This window comes from Myotis daubentonii, chromosome 2 (assembly GCF_963259705.1).
Source record: "Myotis daubentonii chromosome 2, mMyoDau2.1, whole genome shotgun sequence".
Taxonomy (NCBI): domain Eukaryota; kingdom Metazoa; phylum Chordata; class Mammalia; order Chiroptera; family Vespertilionidae; genus Myotis; species Myotis daubentonii.
Window position 1 is genome coordinate 16,656,252 of NC_081841.1, and position 25,769 is coordinate 16,682,020.

General features: G+C 39.9%; 1 protein-coding gene across 10 annotated transcripts in view; it reads left to right on the plus strand.

Annotated features, from left to right (window-relative positions):
• The window catches only part of BLTP3B (bridge-like lipid transfer protein family member 3B), a 92,502-nt gene that overhangs the window by 21,030 nt on the left and 45,703 nt on the right, over window positions 1-25,769 (plus strand). For 8 of the 10 annotated variants that reach the window (XM_059681882.1, XM_059681886.1, XM_059681885.1 and 5 more), the window contains 7 exons: window positions 15,155-15,317; window positions 16,688-16,726; window positions 17,705-17,796; window positions 19,413-19,602; window positions 20,151-20,291; window positions 21,153-21,323; window positions 22,083-22,263. In XM_059681882.1, coding sequence (XP_059537865.1) covers window positions 15,155-15,317; window positions 16,688-16,726; window positions 17,705-17,796; window positions 19,413-19,602; window positions 20,151-20,291; window positions 21,153-21,323; window positions 22,083-22,263 — 977 coding nt within the window. The remainder of the gene's footprint in view (window positions 1-15,154; window positions 15,318-16,687; window positions 16,727-17,704; window positions 17,797-19,412; window positions 19,603-20,150; window positions 20,292-21,152; window positions 21,324-22,082; window positions 22,264-25,769) is intronic. The other 2 variants (XM_059681884.1, XM_059681887.1) reach the window with 2 other exon arrangements.

Genomic DNA, 25,769 nt, shown 5'->3' on the forward strand with positions numbered 1-25,769 from the left:
CCTTTGTTGAAAATTAGCTGACGATACGTTTGGGTCTGTTTTGGGACTCTATTTTGTTCCATTAACCATAAGTCTTAAAATTGGTTTTATAAGGCACCCAACTCTGTTCAGAGTTATTTTGATATACTAAGTCTTTTGCATTTTTGTATAAACTTTAGAATGATCTTGTCATTTCTACCCAAAAGCCTTCTTGGTGTTTTGCCTGGAATCTATAAATCATTTTTAGGGAGATTTGACATGTTAATATTAAGTTTTCTGATCTATCTATAGTTTTATATTTCTATTTATTTATGTCTTGTTTAATTTCTCTCAGCAACATTTTGTTGTTTTCATTATATAGGTGTTGTACACATTTTGCAGATTTATCCCTAAAAATTTCATCCTTGTTAATGCTAATGTAAATGGTATTTTAACATTTCAGTTTTCAGTTGTTCGTTGCTAGGATATGGAAACACAACTGATACTTTTATTACACTAACTTTTTATTGAGTAAAATTTATATATATATATAGATAGATATATATCTATATATATATATATCTTTCCGTGCAGCTAAATTATTTTTTAAGTAATATTTTTATTTTAGAATACTTTTAGATATACAGAAAAATTTTAAAGATAGTACACAGAGTTTTCATATACCATGCATCCCATCACCCCTATTACTAGTATTATTAATATGGTACAATTGTCACAGTTGTGAACCAGTATTTATACATTATTATTAACTATACCCCATGCTTATTCATATTGCCATAGTTTTTTGCCCAGTGTCCTTTTTCTGCTCTAAGACTCCATTGTAAATACCATATTATATTTAGTCCTCATGTCTTTTTAGACTTCTACTGGCTATGACAGTTTCTCAGACCTTTCTTATTTTTAATGACCTTGAGAGTTTTGCTTAGTATTAGATGTTTTGTTTAGTGTCTCTCAGTCAAGATTTGTCTATTTTTTTTCATGATTAGAATGGGATTATGAATTTTTGGCAGGAAGACCACAGAGGTTAAGTGTATTTTTATTATGTCATATCAGTGGAACATAGTATCAACGGGTCTTAGCGTTGTTGATGTTGACCTTGATCACCTGACGGATGTCGTGTTTGTCAGGTTCTCACTGTAAAGTTATTCTTTACCCCACTTTCATACTGTATGCTTTGGAAGGAAGTGCTATGTGTAGCCCACACCGAAGGAGTGAGGAATTGTGCTCTATATCCCTGAGTATCTAAATAAGTAATTTGGAAATTTTCTGCATGGGAGATTTATATGTCCTCTCCCAGTTATTTGTTTATTTAATCATGTGTTTATATCTGTTCAGACGCATGTATACTTATTTTACAGTTTGGGTTATAACCCAATTATGTTTCGTTTTGTTGCTCAAATTGTTCTAGCCTTGGCTTTTGGGAGATCTTTTATGTGGCTCCTGTGTCTCTTCAGTCTATTTTATTTTTTATACTGGTCCTTTTTTTTTTTTTAAATATATTTTATTGATCTTTTACAGAGAGGAAGGGAAAGAGATAGAGAGTTAGATACATTGATGAGAGAGAAACATCGATCAGCTGCCTTCTGCACATCTTCTGGGGATGTGCCCGCAACCGAGGTACATGCCCTTGACCGGAATCGAACCTGGGACCCTCGAGTCCGCAGGCTGACGCTCTGTCCACTGAGCCAAACCGGTTTCAGCTATACTGGTCTTACACCCTGTAACCTGCTGAACTCATTTATTAGTTCCAGTAGCATAAATATGTATACATATATATTTAATTGATTTCAAGAGGAAGTGAGAGGGAGAGATAGAAACATCAATGGTGGGAGAGAATCATTGATCAACTGCCTCCTGCATGCCCCATACTGGGATGGAACCCGCAACCGGGCATGTGCCCTGACAGGGAATCGAACCATGAAATCTTGGTTCATAGGTCTATGCTCAACTACTGAGCCAAGAAATCAAACCTGCAACCCTTCAGTGTGAGGGGCCAATGCTCTAACCACTGGGCGACATCTGTCAGGGTTGTATTGTACTTCTTATATATTATTTGTTAAACTGCGGGTCATAGCTTGCCTTGTGAAATTATTGTAGTAGGTTGTGATCACCATTTCAAAAGAATGAAATAGAATATAAAATGTCAGACTGTATGAAACTATTTTGTGAAATTTTTTTCAATTATGTATGTGTATTAGATTGTAACAGTGTATTTCTTGACCTACCTCATATTTTTAAATTTAAAAATAATTAATTCACTTTGAGCCTGAAGATAATGAGGCATAAAGTAGGGCAAGAAAGCAGCTAGCCATAAGAGGAGGATGCCAGATGAAAGGAAATACAACTTGGGTGAAAAAAATGGTGTTGGGTAAGGAAGAAAATGAGACATGTGGGTTTCTTTAGAAAAGCCTTCTTTGTTTCTTAGTTTTGATTGGAGGGATTTTTATGGCTGCATGTTGAAGCTCCTGGACTGTGAAAGGGTGTAATTAGTTGCAGATTAATAACTTGATGTTCCTAGCCAAAGGACTTGGCAGGCTATCAGATTTTGGGGAGTATCTCCAAGAACATCCTCTCTTGTATGACTTTAACATGTGGTTGTAAGGTACTTTTCTCTTCTTGAAATATTGTTTTGAATAAAATCAAGCAGAAGTTGTTAAATTTGCTTACACAAAGATATTGCTTCTTGTAATATGTCTTCATATGCAATGAGAAATTTAATCCTTGTAGGGACCCACAGTTCAGAGATGCTTGCTAGTGCTTTCAATTACTTGTTCCTTTCAAGGGTGTTTGAATTGGGCCCAGTTGTGGAGAATGGAACATGATGGGGGAAGAATTTTTTTGGTACCTGTAAGTTCTAAAATGTTGGATCTGTGTTTTTCTCTCAAATGTATTCTTTTATTATTTGTGATCGCCATCCTAAGGTAATGCTTTAGTTTCAAATTTTGAAGCAAAGAATCTGATTAAACAGCCTAGAAGCCTTGTCAAACTCTAGGTCAGCTGTAACCAAGGATGTATGTTAAACTGTCTTAGATTTGGAACTTTCCCTGTCTGTAGCCTTGCTTTGGGAAGATGAAATCACTTATAGCTGGGCAGCCACCCTAAGAAGTGTTTGTTAATTAATAAGTTAATTTAATTTAATGATATTAAAAAAATCAAATTATGAGGTTGGAATCATTTATTTCCTGGATAGTAGTTAAAATTAATTTTCTTTCTTTAAGGCAATAGTTCTTGGCCTTTTTGGTGTCCAAAAACCCTTTTGAAAATATAATAAAATATCCTGAATCCCTTGAATCCCATCCATGAACTTCAGATTAAGAGTGCCTACTTTAAAGGCCTGGGGTGGGGGCGGGGGCTGGCTAGAAGAAGCTAATGGGAGAAAAAAGGGGACATAATGAAATACATTCAACAATAAAAATTAAAAAAAATAAAAAATAAATAAAACCATAGGCAAAATTACTATCTAAAAAAGTGCCTACTTTAAATTTTTTAATTAAACAATTTAAACATGCATTGTTAAATTCTCTAAAATCTAGTTGCTATAGCATGAAATGTCATAGAATAGAAATGATTATTTCTAATTACAACTATTATTTGAGGAAATATTATCAAGTGGCAGAGCTAATTCTTAAGTTTAGGAAAATAGGTCTTGATATGAATCTCTAACAACATGTACAATAATAGAATCCATAAACAATTTCAGGATAAGGTAGATCAAGAAATTTATTATATGATGCAAAGAGGTAAGTGTGGAAGAACGTCAGATAAGGGTTGTTTTTATTTTTTTTATTGATTTCAGAAAGAGGATGGGAGAGGTAGAGATAGAAACAGCTATGATGAGAGAGAAACATGGATCTGTTGCTTCCTGCATGCCGCCTTCTGGAGATTGAGCCTTCTAGGCATGTACCCTGACCAGCAATCAAACCAGCAACCTCCTGGTGCATGGGATGATGCTCAATCCACTGAGTCACACTGGCCGAGCCATACTTAATGTTTTATAAAGTAAAAAAAAAAATATTTTTTAAATATATCTTTATTGATCTCAGAGAGGAAGGGAGAGGGAGAGAGAGATAGAAACATCAATGATGAGAGAGAATCATTGATTGGCTGCCTCCTGCACACCCCCTACTGGGGATCAAGCCCGCAACCTGGGCATGTGCCCTTGTCCGGAATAGAACCTAGGACCCTTCAGCCCGCAGGCTGACGCTCTATCCACTGAGCCAAACTGGCCAGGGCAAAGTCAAAATTTTTTTAAAGAAAATTGTGATCATTAGTTATGTAATGTCTGTCCCTCTATTGTTGATATTCCTGTTTAACCTGTACCTTAATATTAATAGTAGTTAACACTGAGTTTTCCTGTGTGTTAGGGACAGTTCCTAGCATTTTAAGTGTTCTAACTCAGTTAATGCTCAAAACAGCACTATGAGGCAGGTACTATTATTATCACCATTTTACAGATCAGGAAACTGAGATACCGAGATGTTTAGTTAGTGGTATTTGTCTTCTTGCAGAGCTGGAATTCTTTCTTTTTTTCTTTTAAATCTTTATTGTTAAAAGTATTACATATGTCTCCCCCCCCCAGCACATTGACCCCTTCTAGTCCACTCCCACCCCCCACCGCTAGAGAACTGGGTTTCTTGAGTATTCATGCATTTATGCTGTGCTCTCTTAAATTAGGAACCTTGATTATGTGGATTTACTCTCTTGCTTTTGCCCTAAATGTTTATTAGCATAGCACTTAATTTATACTCTAATAATATGTATTGATTGTAAATTGTATATATAAATCAAACCCAAATATTTTTTATTTGCCTGAGAATTTTAGTTAGTTATTTTTATTGTTAATACTGAAAAAAACATTACATTTCTTTTATTATGTGTAATTAAAGAAGGTTTTGGATAAAATGGAAGCATGTTTTCATATATTACGTATGTTTTTAAGTTGTTACATTGTTTAAAATATAAGAAAGTTAACCAACAAAATGTATACATTCACATTGAAGTTTATTTTATATAATACTAATGTTAGAATCAGGGCCACGTTTATTTTAAAACCTCTTTGCATGCCATAATGTACATAGTAATGAAACTGTCGTGTGCATTCTGAATTTTTAAAATGTAAGAGTTGTGCCATTTTTATCTTTCTTATGTGGTATGACTTTCTTCTGTGCAGTTATAATGTTGACATATTTAGGTCAATCATTTTTCTCTTATCTTTGTTTTGAGCCTTTGTTAACATAACTACTTTGGTTTTCTGTAGATTTCATGCTTCCATTCCCCACCCCCACCCTCATCTCCACCAAGTAAGTAGTTATTCAGAGTTTAATTAATTGACCTAAATTTCTACCATTTTTTAAAAGTTCACTTTAAAATGTTTATATACCTTTTTACAGCTTTAAATGATTCTTTAGTCAGCTGGAATGGTTTATTTAAGATATAATTTATTCTTTTTAGGATAAGGCCTAGTGTTATAACACTTCTCAGTTATAATGTTTAGAAGAATAATACAGCTAGTTATCTGGGGAATTCAAGTAGCAATTTAGTCCAAAGAGCTGGCAGCAACACTTGGAAAAAGCATAGGTAGACACATTTCTCTTTTATGCCTTAATGCTCTTTTGTGTATATTATTCACTTTGTTTGCCTAGTATATACTTCATGAAAGACTGCTTTTCCTATATCAATCCTATATAATAAAGGTAATATGCAAATTGACAATTACATATTGTTTTGTGATTAATCACTATGCTTTAATTATGTTCAATTTGTAACAATGAAAATACATCCTGCATATCAGATATTTACATTATGATTCATAACAGTAGCAAAATTACAGTTATGAAGTAGCAACGAAAATAACTTTATGGTTGGGGGTCACCACAACATGAGGAACTGTATTAAAGGGTCGCGCATTAGGAAGGTTGAGATCCACTGGTCTATATAATCAAGTTCTGTTGGCTTTATCTTCAGAATATATCTAAACTTCTCACCACTTCCTACTTGATCCAAGGCAGCAGCTTCTCTTAACTGGATTGTTGCAGTAGCCTCCTGTTTGGGTTCCCTGTTTCTGCCCATGTCTTCCTGTTATATCTTTTCAGTGGAGTGATTCTTTAAAAACAAAAGTCTCCTGTTCTAGTTAAAACCATCTCTAGTCACTCTCATTTTTACTCAGAGCAAAAGCCAGAGTCTTTAGAGTGGCTTAAAAGATCCTGCATGATCTAGCCCCTGTTATTTCTCTAACCTTATTTCCTGTTACTCTTGCCCTTGTTCATGTCCTCCGGTCACATTGGCCTTCTTGTTGTTCCTTAGACATGCTAAGCATGTTTCCACCTCAAGTTTTTGTCCTTGCTTTGCCTCTGCCTGGGGCATTATTTGCATAGCTAGCACCTTACTTCCTTAAGCTCTTTGCCCAAATGTCAAATTTTCAATGAGGCTTTTCCTGCCCACCCTTAAAAAAATTAAAAGGTCCTCTGTTTATACCTCCTATATTACTATTTTGCTTTATATTTTTTATCTCCATATATATCAGAACCTGGCTTAATATATATTTAACTTATTTTTTAGTTCTCTGTATTTTTTAATTCTCCCCCCCTCCCTGCCCCCATTAAGCTCCATGAATACAGAAATTTTTTATCTTGTTAATTGTTAAAATTCCCAGTGCCTATTAAATTATAGGAACAGTAAGACCTCACTTAATGTTGTCAACACGTTCTTGGAACTGTGGCAAAAGAATGTATAATGAAACCAATTTTTCATAGGCTAATGAATATAAACAAGACTTAAGTTCCTGTGGTGTCTCATCAGTGTTCTAACAGAATGACATTATTTGAGGACCTGCTGTATCAATTAAAATTAATTGAATGAATGAGTTAATGAACAAAATGGTCAGGGCCTTGTATAATGGGCCTCCTCTTTGTTCTTCTAGATTTATCTTCTACTGTCCTGTCCTTCTTACTACATTCCAGATGCTGATCTTTTGTTTGTTCTATTTTATACCACGCTCCCTCCTGCCTCAGAACTTTTAGATGCTTTATTTCCTCTGCTTGGAATACTCTTTCTTGCCCTGCCACCTTCTTTTCCTTCTGTAGTGGGTGTCTACTACTCATCCTTTAGATGTCAACTCAAAATTTCTTGTTTCAAAGAAGCTCTGGATTAAGACTCCCTACTGTATGCTCTCTCAGTCATACTATTTGATCTTCCCTCTTTCCAGCTAAACTGAAACCTGCACAAAAGTAGGGACCTTGAGTGTTCTGCTTGCCACTGTATGTGTCTGAATAGTGAGTCCTCAATTAGTTCTTATTGAATGTTCCCTTCTAGCTCTAATGTCCTGCCTTAAGGAAGTGGTAGGTCATTTCTACATAATTAGGAATGGTGGGCTATCAGGAAACTTCATAGTATTAAACTAAGCATGATTGATAGTTAAGTATTATAACCCAGCATTATTGGTCAAATATGGGTTAGATAGGAACTTTGTATTTCTCAATTGACATTCCATGAGAAGATATGACTATAAATAAAATATGGCTCAAGAATTCTGGTTTAGCATAAATGGAGAAGCATGTGCATATCCTATATAATAAAAGCCTAATATGCTGTGTCCGCTCGTCCAGTTGGCCATTCAACCAATCAAAGTGTAATATACTAATGATATGCTAAGGCCGCTCAACTGCTTGCTATGATGTGCACTGACCACCAGGGAGCAGACAGTTGACTGGTCGACCAGTCACTATGAGGTGCACTGACCAGCAGGGGGCAGATGTTCCGACCGGTAGGTTAGCTTACTGCTGGGGTCTGGCTGATTGGGACTGAGAAAGACGGGCTGGACACACCCTGGAGCCCTCCAGCAGCCTCTCCCTGGCTGGCCAACCTCCCATATCCCTCCTCTGCCCCAGTCATGCACTGGTGGGGTCCCTCGGCCTGGCCTGTGCCCTCTTGCAATCTGGGACCTCTTGGGGGATGTCAGAGAGCCAGTTTCAGCATGAAGGCAGAACAACTGGTTGCTATGACACACACTGACCACCAGGGGGCAGACCCTCAATGCAGGAGCTGCCCCCTGGTGGTTAGTGCACTCCCACAGGCGGAGAGCTGCTCAGCTAGAAGCCAGGCTCATGGCTGGCAAGTGCAGCGGTGGTCGCCTCCGCGGCAGCGCTAAGGATGTCCGACTGACGGCTTAGGCCCACTATAGGGAGCAGGCCTAAGCTGTCAGTCGGACATCTCCCAGGGGCTCCCAGACTGTGAGAGGGTGCAGGCTGGAGGAGGGGACTGACCCCCTGAACCGCCCCCCCCCCCACCCCAGTACACAATTTTCATGTACCGGGCCTCTAGTTGATTGATATTCTTGTTGATGTGTAGGGCATGTGAAAACCTGGTACATTTTGCTACTTTATTTAATTTCAGGAAAATGTAAAAGACTAGCTAGTAACTCTTGTTAGCCAGTAAATTTTGTATGTAGTTTCACTTTAAAAAAGTAATTGCTGTGTGAAATTAGCAATTTTATATATTTTAGAGTTGCTTTAAGCATTAAAGTAATGTATATGAAAATACTTTAAAATGTGTGAAATTTATTGTTATTACTGTTATTATCATTTACTTGTGACATTAGGAAAATAAGTTATGCATTATGTTTATTCATGTAAAAAGTGGGGATAAAAGTAGTATTGACCCTAATGGAAGTTAGATGAGGTAGTAGTGAATGCCAACAAAGAGCCTGGTGTACAGTAAACTCGAGTCTCACGTGGAGAACACCAACATCATTTGCTAAATAGAGTTGCATAAGTCCCTACTTCAGAGACCTTTTAGAACAAAATCTCCTATATAATCCTATCTAAGTAAAAGACAAAAAGGGTAATTAACCGTACCTCCACTACGCTTCCCATTGGCTAATCAGCGAGATGTGCAAATTAACTGCCAACAAAGATGGCGGCCAGCAGCCACGCAGCTGAAGCGAGCAGGAGGCATGCTTGCTCCAGTGATGGAGGAAGCCAAGGTTCCCCTCCTGCCGCAGCCTGCTCTAAGCTCCGAAAGCAACAGCTCCAAAAGCAACAAAGTTTCAATTATAGAAGCCAAACAAACTCCAGATACCTGCTTTCAGCCAGCCGCAGCCTCAGAGCTGGGAGCACCAGTGACGGCAAAAGTTTCAATTATAGGGGAGAAACTAAGATGGCGGCATAGATAAACACCGGGAAATTGTCGCCTCACACAACAATTGAAGAATGCCGCAAGGGTCAGAGCAAACATCGTCCAGAACAACAGGAAGGCTGGCTGAGTGTAATTTCTACAACTAGAAGAAACCAGGGGCACGCTGAGAGCCAGCGGAGCTGCGGAGGTGAAGTGCAGAGGTACGGCGGCGGCTCGCGTGCGCGGAAAGGGGGTGGCGCCTGAGGACGCGGCTGTCTTTTTGAATCACAAGCTCCCGACTGCTCTGAACTCTGGTTCCAGCGGGTCTCTGGGGACCCAGGGCTCATACGGGGAGAGGCTGGTCTGTCAGGCGGCAGCGGGCCAACTTGAGGGCGGCTTTCCCTCAGAGGTGCTTGCAGCCGTTACCGGGACACTGAGACGCGCGACTCCGGGCGCGGAGAATCACCATAGCTGCTTTCACCGCCCTTTGACTCCCTGAGACCCCGCCCCACCCAGGCTGCGGCAGAGGCTTTTGCATGTGAATGTACCTAACTACAGCCCAGCCAGGCAGACCTGGAACTTCCAAGAGAAGGCCCAAGGCCCCGCAGCGGCTTGCATTGCTTCACAGCTGAGCCTCTTCGTGGCTCCTGCTGTGTGGCCTCAGGCAGGGGCTGAATTAGCACCTCCTTAGATCCAGGAGCCACTGTACCCAGTGGTGAGAGGGGGACCATTCTCCCACTTCAGACACAGCTGATTCCCACAGCCAATTGGCCTGGAGGTCAATTCCTCCCAGTGATCCTACAACAACCAAGGCACCAAGAGTGCACCAAGAGTGTCTACCCCAGGTAACTGGGGAGGCTGAGCCACTGGGCCCTACAGGACACCTGGCGCGCAGGGCCATTCTATCAACACAGGGAAGCAGCCAAAATGCGGAGACAAAGAAAAAGGTCACAAATGGCAGAAACGGAGGAAAGCCAACGACTGGATATAGAGTTCAAGGCCACGTTTATAAGGTTTTTCAAGAATTTTATGGAAACCGCCGATAAATTTAATGAATCCCTCAAGGAGTATAGTGAGACCATGGAGGACATGAAAAAGGACCAACTAGAAATTAAGCATACACTGACTGAAATAAAGAATAATTTACAGAGATCCAACAGCAGACAAGAGGATCCCAAGAATCAAGTCAAAGATTTGAAATACAAAGAAACAAAAAATACCCAACCGAAAAAGAAAAAAGAAAAGAGATTCCAAAAATATGAAGATAGTGTAAGGAACCTCTGGGACAACTTCAAGCGTACCAACATCAGAATTATAGGGGTACCAGAAGGAGAGAGAGGGCAAGATATTGAAAACCTTTTTGAAGAAATAATGACAGAAAACTTCCCCTACCTGGTGAAAGAAATGGACTTACAAGTCCAGGAAGCGCAGAGAACCCCAAACAAAAGGAATCCAAAGAGGACCACACCAAGACACATCATAATTAAAATGCCAAGAGCAAAAGACAAAGAGAGAATCTTAAAAGCAGCAAGAGAAAGACAGTCAGTTACCTACAAGGGCGTACCCATTCGACTGTCAGCTGATTTCTCAACAGAAACCATGCAGGCCAGAAGAGAGTGGCAAGAAATATTCAAAGAGATGAATAGCAAGAACCTGCAACCAAGATTACTTTATCCAGCAAAGCTATCATTCAGAATGGAAGGTCAGATAAAGAGCTTCACGGATAAGAAAAAGCTAAAGGAGTTCATCACCACCAAACCAGCATTATATGAAATGCTGAAAGGTATTCTTTAAGAAGAGGAAGAAGAAAAAGGAACTCTTACCATTTGCCACAGCATGGATGGAACTGGAGAGCGGATAAATACCACAGGATCTCACTCATTTGTGGAATATAATGAACAACATAAACTGATGAACAAGGACTGATCCAGAGACGGAGAGGCATTGATTGGACTGTCGGGCCTTGGAGGGAAGGTAGGGGAGGGTGGGGGCAAGGGGGAAAGATCAACCAAAGGACTTATATGCAAGCATATAGGCCTAACCAATGGACACGGACAACGGGGGGGTTAGGGGATGAGCGGGGGGGGGGGGGTAAGAGGGTACACATATGTAATATCTTAATCAATAAAAAATATTTAAAAAAAAAGTTTCAATTATAGAAGGTATATAAATTTCAGATTAAAAAAAAAAGAAAAAAAGGAGAGGCTGGGAGCTTCAGTTGCCGGCCAGCCTGAACATGGCCCTCAGCCCCTCACCCAGACTGGCCAGGCACCCCAGTGGGGACCCCCACCCTGATCCAGGACATGCTTCAGGGCAAACCAGCCGGCCCCCACCCGTGCACCAGGCCTCTATCTTATATAGTAAAGGGTAATATGCAAACTGACCCTAACAGCAGAAAGACTGGGAATGACTGGTCACTATGACACACACTGACCACCAGGGGGCAGACACTCAATGCAGGAGCTGCCCTCTGGTGGTCAGTGCACTCACACATGGGGTAGCTCTGCTCAGCCACAAGCCAGGCTGATGGCTGCCAGTACAGCGGTGGTGGTGGGAGCCTCTCCTGCCTCCTCAGCAACGTTAAGGATGTCCAACTGCAGCTTAGGTCTGCTCCCCGCTGGCAAGTGGACATCCCCCGAGGGCTGCCGGGCTGCCAGAGGGATGTCTGATTGCCAGCTTAGGCCCAATCCCCTGGGGAGCAGGCCTAAGCCAGCAGGTGGTCATCCCCCGAGGGGTCCCAGACTGTGAGAGGGCACAGGATGGGCTGAGGGACCCCTCTCCCCGAGTGCACAAAGTTTTGTGCACCGGGCCTCGAGTCCTTCCTATCTAATAAAAGAGAAACATGGTAATTAGCCGTACGTCCTCTACCCTTCCCATTGGCTAATCAGGGCGATATGCAAATTAACTGCCAGCCACGATTGCGGCCGGCAGCCAGGCAGCTTGAAGCGAACATGAGGCTTGCTTGCTTCAGTGATGGAGGACTCCAAGGTTCCCTGCCTGCTGCTGCCGGCCTCTGAGCTTGCATTTTGAAACATTGTTACAAATATAGAAGCTAAACAAAACCCCAGAAACCTGCTTTCAGCCAGCCGGGATCTCAGAGCTGGAGTTGAAGCAGTGTTTCGATTATAGAACCCAAACAAACCAGATATCTGCTTTCAGCAGCGGAGGCCTAAGAGCTGGAACCAAGCCTCAGAGCTAAAGCTGGCCCAGAATAAAAAAGAAAAAAAGAAAAAATGAAAAAAAGGAGCGGTTGGGAGCTTCAGTCACCCGCCAGCCTGAAAACAGCCCTCAGCCCCTCACCCAGGCTGGCCAGGCACCCCATTGGGGACCCCCACCCTCAAGGGTGTGTGACCAGCTGCAAACAGCCATCATCCCCTCATCCAGGCTGGCCAGGCACCCCAGTGGGGACCCCCACCCTGATCCAGGACACCCTTCAAGGCAAACCAGCTGGCCCCCACCTGTGCACCAGGCCTCTATCGTATATAGTAAAAGGGTAATATGCCTCCCAGAACCGGGATCAGCGGAGCCGAGAGGCCCCCCGGCACCGGGATCAGCGTGACAGGGGGCAGCGCCCAAACCCCCTGATGGCCCTGCGGCTCTGTGTGTGACAGGGGGCGGGGCCACAAACTCCCTATCCGCCCTGCTCTGTGTATGACAGGGGAAGGCACCCCAACCCCCTGATCGGCCCTGCTCTGTGCCATATAGGGGTGAGCTCCCCAACCCCCTGATCGCCCTGCGGTTCTGTGTGTGACAGGCTGCCACGCCCCAACTCCCTGATCGGCCCTGCTCTGTGTGTGACAGGGTGCGGCACCCCAACCCCCACCCCCCGCCCCGGGCCCTGCTCTGTGTGTGACGGGGTAAAGCCATAACCTCCCAATTGGCCCTGCCCTGAGTGTGACAGTGGCGGCGCCCCAACCCCCTGATGGGCCCTGCTCTGTGCGTGACAGTGGGGAGCTCCCCAACCCCCTGATCGACCATTCTTTGTGCGTGATAGGGTACGGAGCCCCAACCCCCCTGATGGGCCCTGCTCTGTGAGTGACAGGGCGTGGCGCCGCAACCTCCCCATCGACCCTGCCTTGAGTGTGACAGGGGGCGGTGCCCTAACCCCCCAATCGGCCCTAACCTGAGCGTGACTGAGGGTGGCATCGCAACCTCCTGATCCACCCTGCTCTGTGCATGACAGGGGGCGGCGCCCCAACTCCCCAATTGGCCCTGCTCTGAGCCCGACCAGGGGCTGCACCTAGGCATTGGGCCTGCCCTCTGCCACTCGGGAGCAGGCCTAAGCCAGCAGGTCATTATCTCCCGAGGGGTCCCAGACTGCGAGAGGGCACAGGCCGGGCTGAGGAACCCCCCTTCCCCCTGAGTGCACAAATTTTTGTGCACCGGGCCTCTAGTCTATATAATCTATATAATAAAACCCTAATATGCAGAATGACTGAATGGCAGAACGACTGGTTGCTATTACGTGCACTGACCACCTGGGGGCAGGCACTCAGCACAGGAGCTGCCCCCTGGTGGTCAGTGCACTCCCACGGAGAACGCCACTCAGCCAGGGAGCGCCACTCAGCCAGAAGCTGGGCTCAGGGCTGGCAAGCGCAGCAGTTGTGGCGGGAGCCTCTCCGGCCTCCTCTGTAGGTGGGCGGTACGGAGCAAGGGGTCCCTGCTGCGAGAGCCCTGGACTGCGAGAGGGATATTTGACGGACGGCTTCTAAGCTGGCAGGCAGACATCCCCTGAGGGGTCCTGGTCTGCGAGAGGGCGCAGGCTGGGCTGAGGGACCCTTCCCTGCCGCCCCAGTGCAGGAATGTCATGCACCGGGCCTCTATTGTGTACTATAATTTATCCCTAGAATGATCTGGGTCAGTTTCTAAAGCTGGGAAGCACTGGATGATTTTAAAAGGAGTGCCAGCCCTGGCCGGGGAGCTCAGTTGGTTAGAGTGTGGCCCTGAAACGCCAAACTTTATGTACCTTATAAAGTGATCACCCTCTGAGGGTGATCCCCAGTCAGGGCATATAAGAATTAACCAATTAATGCATAAATAAGTGGAACAACAAATTGACGTTTCTTTCTTTTCCTCTTTCCTTAAAATTAATCAATCAATAAAAATAAAAGGAGTGCTAACGTGGACTTACTTGTACTCACTTGCTCTGAGCACTAGTGCTGGGGCAGTAGCTCCAAAAGCACCAGGGACATTGTAGCTTTCTCCCCCACCTACAGAAGTGCTGGCAGAGCCCATTGTTTCTTTGCTGAGCCCTCCCGACACAGAGCCAGCAGAGGGGAGCCATATTTGAGTTTCCATTAATCTGACTAACACTGATTCCCCCACCCCATCCAACTTGCTGGCCCACCCATGCTGTTTCCAGTGGATTTTCCATACAAACGGCCTGTCTTGTAAATTACAGCATAGGGAATATAGTCAATAATTTTTTAATAACTATGTATGGTGTCAGATGGGTACTAGATTTACCAGGGTGGTCAGTTTATAAGTTATATAAATGTCTAGTCACTGGGTTGCACATCTGAAACTAATATAATATTGTATATCAACTGTAGTTGAAAATGAAAAATTATTTAAAAAATAAATTAGAAAAAAAGAAAAGGAATGGTGGTAATTACTGCTGCTGTTCCTACTTCTAAACCGTCTCATTTTTCCTAACCTTCCTTGTAGGTTGGTTAGTAGAATAGGAATATCCCCTCTTGTGATGTAGTGTATAGCAAAGTGAACAAAATGTGATATGCACTGCCTTACATAGTGCCTGGGAAACAGTGGACACTCAGTAAATACTCATAAATTTGCAAGACAGTGAGAACCAGAGCTTGATTACATGTGGGAATATGATTTAAATGTATGACAAAAGTACTAGGTTTTCTGTAATAGAGCTACGGACAACAGAGATGAAAACAAAAAATAAAACCATGTTGAAAAACATGGATTAAAATAGTGACTGTCACACAGTTTTGGGTTTCTTAGTGCTGCTATTACATTTTTAATGCTCTGTATATTTGCAAGAATGACTCTACCATAACTGATGCTAAAATAAATGTCAATATATATTCTTTTTCAGATTTACTAAAAATTTATCTCCTGACAAGATAAATCTAAGTACTCTTAAAGGAGAAGGTGAACTGAAGAATTTGGAGTTGGATGAAGAGGTGCTCCAGAATATGTTGGATTTGCCAACATGGCTTGCTATCAACAAAGTTTTTTGTAATAAGGCATCTATTAGGGTGAGATTTTGATATGTGTGAAAAGCATTTTCTGTTTTTTATTTTTTATTTCATCTCTATATTTTAAAATAAATACTTTGTTTTAGATAATTCTATAAAGAAGCATTTTTATTAACATAATTTAAAAAGACAAATACCTTAGTCTAAATCAGGGGCGGGGAACTTTTTTTCTGCTGAGGGCCATTTACATATTTATAACATTATTCGGGGTCATACAAAATGATCAAAAATTAGCCTGCTATATTTGGTCAAACATTTAGTTAACTCACCCCTAATGCCTTGGCAGGGCCAGACCAAATGATTTTGTGTGCCTTACTACACAGCCCACCGGCGGGATGTTCCCCACGCCCTAGTTTAAATAATTACATGAATATGTGCCTTATGAATTTAGTCATATACTAATATATTAATTACTAAATAATAGATTCTAATTTTTAAAACATTTGATATAATTTAAATAAAATTATTGGGAATTTATTAGTAAAATATTCAAAGTTTTTATAGGATTTGTCAAATGTGACAGTTTAAATTTGTGATAAGTAAACACTTTATTTTAAATGAAGACATGAGGACTGATAAGTTATCTTAATCTGTATATTTTTATTTGAAGTTTAATCTCTTTTTCTCATTTGTTTCTTATTTTGAGGATTTTAAAGTTGTGTTTTGTTATTATTACTACTAATTAAAACTTATTTCTACTTACTTTGACACTAATGTCATATCACTTTTTGATCTTAAAGACTAGGCCTAGTTTTAAAGTCTGCTCAGTGGAAATAGTGAATGCTAATTTGTTTCATAAAATTAAAATTGGGCACCAAAGAGAAGATTGTAGGAAAAAAGATAATCTCCTTTAATTTTTCTTTTAACCTCCCTAAACAAAAATATCTTCAATGACATGGTATTTCAGTGCAAGTTATGTTTGAATAATATTTATTTGACATTGCCTACATTTTATAGCAATGGCCTCACTTCTGTATTTATCTTGAATATCTATAAAAAGATTGGTCAGAATTGTAGAATATAAAAAATTGTTAAGTGAACAAAACACTGATTATGCTTTACTGGGAAGTCTTAACTAAATTATGAAATTAAAATGTGTTTTAAGGGCTGGGAAAAGAAGATATTTAAGGCAATCTGAAATTTTTATTTAAAATGATGACCAAACATATGAGTAGTCTTTTATGTAATATAGGCACATCTAATTTTAAGAGTATGAATGAATTGCTCATTTTATTATTTTGCAATTTAAGAAAGAAGTCATCTGGTACAATTTGGTATATCTGTCACTATATTAAGAAAGAAACTGTGTTGGTTACTGTTTTACATCTTTTTAATGATTCATTTTAAAGAAAGAAACTTCTTTTTTTCAGATCCCATGGACAAAACTGAAAACACATCCCATCTGTTTGGTGAGTTCTGAATTGCTTCCGAAATAAACATTTATCTAAGCATCTAACTTTCAGTATTAACACACTCTAGGATTAGAAATTGCACTTGTATGAAATATGATTTTCTTAACAGTATATGACTACTTCTTACTGTTTTTCTGTTATACTCCTATAAAACACACAATTTTCCCACCATATAGTAAGTGCCTTGAGAAAGGACTGAATGCATTGTTTTCTCTTTTGATACTAGTCTCTTTAGGCCTTTAGAGAGGCACTTAAAATGACTCTGTTCACTTAATGTTTACTTAGCTCATAACGAAATGAAAGGATATGGTCTTAAATCTATACTAATAATAGAGGAACATGCAAATTATCTGGGATGCTGTCATGTCACGACCGCTCAGCAGGCGGCGTGCATAGCAGAAGTGGGTGGGCAGGGACTGCTATCACCAGGAGGGCCTCTGTGCGGCCCAGCCTGGCCTGGGGGCGGCCCCCGGTGGAGGCGTGCGGAGGCCTGCCCAGTGCTAACATGACGCTGCCTGTGCATCCCCACCCAGTGCTAACATGACGCTGCCTGCCTTTGTCCCCCGCTGGGGACGTGGTACGTCCCCACCCAGCGCTGATGTTATGCTGTGGGGAGGGAGGGCTTGACAGGTGTGCGGTTGGCTGGCTCTTGGTCTTGCTCATTGGCGGTGGGGCTGGCGGGTGTGGGTCTCAAGTGATTTCTCCGTGTGCACAGGTGTGCCGGGACTTGACTCTGGGTCCTGCGGTGCACCCCAGACTCTGACAGGAGGGAGATTTTCTTATACATTTTACTAATTTTCTTTCATCTCTGACACTTCTATGTATAGAGAAAGGGCAAATAGCAATATTAAAATATTTCCTCTAATTAATTCCCTTTAAATGTGCACAAATTACGTGCACCGGGCCACTAGTATTTTTATAATATACATAAAATAAAATATCTAATTGCTTACAGTTTTAATGCATTCTTATTAGTCCTTAGATAAAGTAATAATGGAAATGAGTACATGTGAAGAACCACGAAATCCTAATGGCCCATCACCAATTGCAACTGCTTCAGGACAGAGGTAAGCTATTTCCATTAATCTGTATGACTGGCAAAGGGAATTCTTTCCTAGAGTCATCTCTATTTTTTTTTCCTTGTTAATTTGTTGTTCCATTGGTTGAATCATTGGTTGATTTGTGCATTCATTGTTTTGTGTTTTCTTTTTTTCCTTTATTTTTACCGATAGTCATCTCTATTATTTGTAGTAAGGGAACATAAAATAAAATCCACTAACCTCAGACAGTCTCTATTTCAGTCATCTTTTCCATCACACATTGTACAGTTTTAGTATATACATTACAAAAGTAGCAGAATTGATTTTAGCCTCTTTTATTCATCTTGTTTTTCTTGATATTTAATTAGTAACGATCAACCAAAGGCAGAGCAGTAGCAGAAAATGAAAGCAGCACAGCTTAGGCATTCTATAAATCAAATGGATATCATTTATTCTATGCATCAAAGGAGTTTTTATGATTCTTAAGAGTTAAATTGATGCCTAAAAAATTTTAGACCTTTTGGATTATTATAAAATTCATTAAGTAAAGAATGCTCGCAAATTGGATTTTGATAAAAGCCTATAATTTTGAGACTTCTTTTTATCAGAAAAGTTTTCATTTTACTCATTGGTTTTCAGTTGAGGCCAATTTTGCTCCCCAGGGAACATTTGAAGTTTATAGTCTGAAGTTCCAGATCTGGATGAAGACATAGATTTAGGAATAATGGTCATATTGATTGATGATCATAGAAGTAATATACTAGTTGGGCAAACTTTTACTTCCCTCCTGCCAAAATATATTGATAGCTTATATTCTAGTTACTAGAGGCCTGATGCATGAAATTCGTGCCACCGCAGCTTCGACCTTCCAGCTTCGTCTGGTCTAATTAGCATATTATGCTTTTATTATTATAGATACTGTACTACTTACCATTATTGAAACATAACCTCTGCTCTCCTACTTATCTGTGCCTTTGCTCATGCTTTCTCCATTCCAGGGTTTCCCTTCCTTCCTATTTCTCCCTTTGGAAACTTCATCATTTTTTCCTAGATACATATCTTCCTAGTTATATGCAATTTCTTCCTCTACCAAATGTACTGATGATTCCCCTTTTAAAAAACAATTACAGATTGCCTCATGTTTTAGTTACTGGGGTGTTTTATTTCCTCCCCAAGTAACTTGTGAGTCCTATAATGCCATAACTATATTTTAGTTTTCCTTATGTCACAGTGTTGTTCATATAGTAGATGTTCAATAAGTATTTGCTGAATTGAATTAGAGAATGTAAACTTTTTTAACCTTATTCTGAAATGATGAAATTATATTTCACTGGTTCCTTTATCCTTCTTTGTGTCATCCTTATTTGTTATAGATGCCTGCTGTCTGAACTGATAATTTTTGAGATACTGATATTAATAATTTAACTTAGGAAATAACCTCCAATTTAAAAAATCTTTTTATCATTTTGAGAAGAGCATTTTTATAAGTTACATGTGACCAGGCTAGGCTATTGTTTTAACAAAAATTTGTTCTTTTAAGACAAAATGAATAAATATGATAGTTTGTGTACATGTTTGAGAATATTAACAGATAACTTTTTAAATGATTTTTTGGCTTTAGCACATTATATTTTGTTTTCCAGTGAATACAGCTTTGCTGAAAAAGTAGTTGAGGGAATCACTGTTTCTGTAAATTCTATTGTCATCCGCATTGGAGCAAAAGCGTTCAATGCATCCTTTGAACTTTCCCAGCTGCGGATCTATAGCGTGAATGCAAACTGGGAGCATGGAGATTTAAGATTTACTCGTATTCAAGATCCACAGAGAGGAGAGGTAAAGATTTTTTTGTTGTTGTTGGCTTAAAAATTATTTTAGTCACTGATAAATAAAAGAGGATGTTTAAAATAATTACTTCTTATGGTAACTTAGATTCACATACTACTGGATTTGCTTTTTAACTATATCTCTGTTTTAATCTTACTCATTATTAAATATGCATATTTTAATATCATTATTGTAATCTTTCAACTCAGAGCTAATCTATTTTAGCTTCACGGCTACTCAGAATTGAAGTTTACATTTACCAAACTAAAATATGTCATTTAAATTCTTGGTCCCATGATTCAAATGATCTTTGTACTTTATAGTAAAATTAAATTACTTAGAATAAAAGTATTAACAGCTTTACAGATGAGGACTATAATTATGAAGATGTGTTACTGAATTTGCTGGAAGTATACAATTTCAAAAAATAAAATCATAGTGACTATCTAGAATGTCATGAAAATTAGTGAAGATACATTTCTATTTCTTTTTTTTTTAATCTACATTTTTCGCATTCTGTTTTGTATAAGTGAAGCCAATCTCTGTGTTCTCTTTAGGTTTTGACATTTAAAGAAATAAATTGGCAGATGATTCGAATAGAGGCAGATGCTACCCAAAGTTCACATCTTGAAATTATGTGCGCTCCTGTTCGATTAATAACCAACCAATCAAAAATCAGAGTTACACTTAAAAGAAGAGTAAGTTAACAGGGTTTCCTTTGTGATTCATGTGATAACTATTAAAATAATTTTTAAGCAAAATATTGGCATATTAAAAGAATGCAAAATAAAATATAGTGCCTAAACCAATATTTGAAGAAACCTACTATAATAACATTTTTTAGTCCTCTGGATTTAATACTTAGATTTTTATTTCTTATGATTGAATAGATTTCTCAGTTGCCAAATAACTGTTGAGCATTAACAGTTTTAACATTTTATTTCTCCTATTGAATCGCTCAAGAGTAAGTAAACAGTAACCAAAACTACTAGCTTTTGAAGGTTATTAAGATATTGACTGGTAACTAAGATAAATAGGGAAGATTGGTACTAAAAGATGTAAGTAGTTGAAAGTCTGCTATGGATTATGATGAAATCTAATGACAGAGTAATGACTTATTTTAACCATGGCTTAAAGTCTCAATAACATGTTTTGTATCACCGGACATAAATTACTATACTAAATTAAGTTGGAAAAGAATTTTTTTAGAATATGTGGTTAAAATAGCATTTTAGTTTTTAATGAATTTTAATGCCCTTTTTTATACTAGAATTAAAATTAACATAGGTAAATAAATGATTTATTACCTTTAAATGCAAAATTAAATTACTTAGGTACTCGTACCTATATAGCTTTTACCTATTTAGGTACAGGAATTTGTCAGTCTTTTTTTACCACTGTATTGCTGATACTAAAAAATATTTTTTCCATACTTTTGGAACTCATTAAATATTTGATGAATAATGGAGGATCCATATTTCTACTCAAAAATTAAAAAATAAAAGTACATTATAAGTTCTACTTCTTGGCTTCATTTTATGAATCAATTTTTTTCACAGTTAAAGGACTGCAACGTCATTGCAACAAAGTTAGTTCTAATATTGGATGACTTGTTATGGGTTTTAACGGATTCTCAGTTGAAGGCTATGGTACAATATGCAAAATCTCTTAGTGAAGCAATAGAAAAATCAACAGACCAAAGGAAGAGTATGGCTTCTGAACCTACACAGGTATGCTATTAAGTTAACAGGAATGAAAACTCTTCTTTACCTGTAAATGGTTTAAAAATCAGAATGGTTAGTTGTTTTGTTTATGTGAAATAGATTATAATAGAGAAAGAGGAAGGGAGAGAAAGAGAAACATTGATGTGAGAGAGAAACATCCATTGGTGTTTCACGTACAGTTCTAAGGCTAATATATCATCAGAATATGTATGCAGAATTGTTTTAGGCTATTAGAGGTACACATATATCTATACACTTCACTATTCTGTGTTTTTTCTCTTGGGGGAGAAAGGACTTTGAACTTAAAATCTCTTATGTCTCTTCTGCTTTCTAGCTTCTTTATATATCCAAGTTCAAAGACACACCACATCTTATAAGAGGCACTAGAGCACTTACACAAGTGCTTTTACAAAGAAATGATTAATTTCTGCAGGATATATAATAGTGTATACAGTTGATATATACAGGGCTCACATTTCTTTTCTCTTTAATAGATAGAAGTAATAATAGTCAAATAAATAAATAAACTGCCTTTAGTAGTTAATAAGTATGTTTTCTAAGACAAGAAAGGCTACAAATATGTGAATATAATTATTCAATTATTTACCAAAACAGATTGGATTCATACTCAAATTGTGTATAGTTGATACAAAAGAAAATGTATTAGCTTATTTTTCATCGCTATTCCTAAGAATACTTATATTTTCTTGTGTGGGAATTGCAAGTGTTTAACCTGCAGTGCTAAGGCAGTATTGAACCTTTTAGAGCTCCACAGCAGCCCCATCTACGCAGCAAGTGAAGTCACCCCAGGCTTCAAATGCTCCTGATCTAAATGATGCAATCGTGAAACTGTTCAATGACTTCGATGTCAAAGAAACTTCCCATCATTTAGTGATTTCTCATCTAGACCTACACATATGTGATGATATTCATGCTAAAGAAAAAGGTAACTAAAGCTGCTTATTTTAAACTATTTTGGTTTTCCTAGAATTTACTATAAAAATGGATTGTTTATTATGTAGTATGTACATAAGATAACTGGTCATAACTTTATCATTCATAAGAGATACATGCATGAAAGGTATAATGCTAAACATTATAGATTGCAGTACATTGAGCTCCATAGAAACACACTTGGGCAAGTGGGAGTTGGCGGGCACTGGGTGACTGTGCTTGCTGAGGAAAAGGAGATCCTAAGAAGCTGAGAGGCAAAATGTCATCATATGCTTTCTTTGTGCAAACTTGCCGGGAGGAGCACAAGGAGAAACCTCCAGGTGCTTCAGTCACCTTTTCAAGAGTTTTCTAAGAAGTGCTCAGAGAGGTAGAAGACCATGTCTGCTAAAGAGAAAGGAAAATTTGCAGACATGGCAAAGGTGGACAAAGCCTGTTAATGAAAGAGAAATGAAAACTTACAGCCCTCCTAAAGGGGAAACAAAAGAAGTTCAAGGATCTCGATGCACCCAAGAAGCCACCTTCTTCAGCTTTTTTCTTGTTTTGTTCTGAATATCACCCAAAAATCAAAGTAAAATGAGCATTCTGGCCTATCCATTGGTGATGCTGCAAAAAAGCTAGGAGAGATATGGATTCACACTGCTGCAGATGACAAGCAGCCTGATGAAAAGAAGACTGCTAAGCTGAAGGAGAAACATGGAAAGGAGATTGCTGCATACCCAGCTATGGGGAGAGCCTGATGTGGCATAGAAGGGTGTCATCACAGCTGAAAAAGCAAGAAAAAGAAGGAAGAGGAGGGAGGAAAAGAGGATGATGATCAGGAGAAAGAAGGAGAAGATGATGATGCTGATGAATAAGTTGGTTCTAGCACAGGTTTTTTTTCTTGTCTATAAAGTAGTTAACTGCCCTGTACACAACTCACTCATTTTAGAGAAAAAAAAATTGAAATGTAAGGTTGAGTAAGATTTGTTTTTAAACTGTACAGAGTCTTTTTTTTATATATATATATAGTTAACATACTACTGAATGTGACGTTAGATAGCCCCGTCTTGGTGGTATTTTCAGTAGCCACTAACCTTGCCTGCTATACAGGTTGGGGGTTGTAAATTAGCATGGACATTTAAAGCAGGTTCTTGGTGCTCAGCACAACTTAGTTTATGTGGGGATGGTAGTATTTTCATCTTCAGTTGTCTCTGATGCCGCTAATACGAAATAATGGTTGTTTTGTAACTGAATGTCACTCTGTAATTGAAAAAACAGTTGCAGCTGTTTTGTTGACATTCTGTATGCCTCTAAGTAAATACAATATTTTAATTAAAAAATAAACAAACATTACATATTGGTATGAAATGTTATTTTTTCTTTAGTATTTAGTATTTCAGCATAATTGTTAGCTATCAATACTAATAAAATTAAGTTTAAATAAAATCAAAGACTTAGTAGATGACATTCTTGGAGGAGGATAAAATATTAGACTTACCTGTGAATTAACTTTTTTATAATTTTGAACTAGAGGCCCGGTGCACAAAAATTTGTGCACTCGGGGTGGGGGTCCCTCAGCCTGGCCTGTGCCCTCTCGCAGTCTGGGACCCCTCGGGGGATGACCACCTGCTGGCTTAGGCCTGCTCCCCAGGGGATTGGGCCTAAGCTGGCAATCAGACATCCCTATGGCAGCCCGGCAGCCCTCGGGGGATGTCCACTTGCCAGCGGGGAGCAGACCTAAGCTGCAGTTGGACATCCTTAACGTTGCTGAGGAGGCAGGAGAGGCTCCCACCACCACCGCTGTACTGGCAGCCATCAGCCTGGCTTGTGGCTGAGCAGAGCTACCCCATGTGGGAGCGCACTGACCACCAGAGGGCAGCTCCTGCATTGAACATCTGCCCCCTGGTGGTCAGTGTGTGTCATAGTGACCAGTGATTCCCAATCTTTCTGCTGTTAGGGTCAATTTGCATATTACCCTTTTATTATATAGGATAGAGGCCTGGTGCACGGGTGGAGGCTGGCTGGTTTGCCCTGAAGCATGTCCCGGATCAGGGTGGGGGTCCCGCTGGGGTGCCTGGCCAGCCTGGTTGAGGGGCTGATGGCTGTTTGCAGGCTGCCCAAACCCCCTTCAGGGTGGGGGTCTCCACTGGGGTGCCTGGCCAGTCTGGGTGAGGGGCTGAGGGCTGTTTTCAGGCTGGCCTGCAACGGAAACTCCCAGCCTCTCCTAATTTCTTCTTTTTTTTTATTCTGGGATTTATTTACCTTCTATAATTGAAACTCTGTTGCCTTCATTGGCGCTCCCAGCTCTGAGGCCGCGGCTGGCTGAAAGCAGGTATCTGGGGTTTGTTTGGTTTCTATAATTGAACTCTGTTGCTTGGAGCTGTTGCTTTCAGAGCTTAGAGCAGGCTGCGGCAGGCGGGGAACCTTGGCTTCCTCCATCACTGGAGCAAGCAAACCTCCTGCTCGCTTCAGCTGCGTGGCTGCCGTCCGCTATCTTTGTTGGCAGTTAATTTGCATATCTTGCTGATTAGCCAATGGGAAGCATAGCAGAGGTATGGTTAATTACACTTTTTATCTTTTATTAGATAGGATTGTCCATAATTAACTTATTGTCCATACTCAACATATAATTTGCACATGTGTTGTCAGCTTGGTGGTTTATATTTTTCTGACCCCCATGTGCATGTAAATACAATTGTGTGATGTTTAATACTTCTTGTGTCTCTTCCAATATTCTAGATTTTGTTAGGAAGCTAAATTTCAGTTAAGAAGGTTTTTTCCCTTTTTTTAGCTTTTGTTTCTTTTATTTTTTCTTATTTAGTTGACAAAGGTTCTTGGTCACTTTGAAAAACTGTGGTTCTAATCTAGATTCTGGAGCATTTCTCTGTCAGAGAGTGTCCCTGGCCCATAGTGTTGAAAGGGTTCAGCAGGTAGTCCTATGTCTTGGACAGTGGTTCTCAAAACTTTGGCGAGCATGAGAATCAAGCTGAGAATTTTTTTAAAATGGGGATATCTGACCTGTGTCCCTCAGACCTGAATCAGAATGATAGCTATGACAATTGCTGCTCTGGATTTTTAAAGCTATGAGCGTGAATATTCAGACTGATACAGTGGGGCCTTGACTTACGAGTGTCCTGACTAACGAGTTTTTCGAGATACGAGCCGTCTCTCGGTCGATTTTTTGCTTTGAGTTGCGAGCTAAAATTCGGGTTACGAGCCAGCTTCAGATACCCCACTGCTAGTTGGCGCAGCGAACGTCACAGTGAACGCCACAACATCAGCCCAGCATCACGTGTCTCACTTGTTCACTGTTGATTTGACATACGAGTAACTTGAGTTATGAGCTCCATCGTGGAACAAATTAAACTCATAAGTCAAGGCCCCACTGTACTGGATACTTAGCAGTAGAAAACATCTTGCCTTCATCATATATAATATGATCAAATGGTGGAGCATAAAAGGTGAGGGATACTTGGAATTTGGAGAAGCTTTGTTGTCCTTCCTTTGTGTCATTTGACA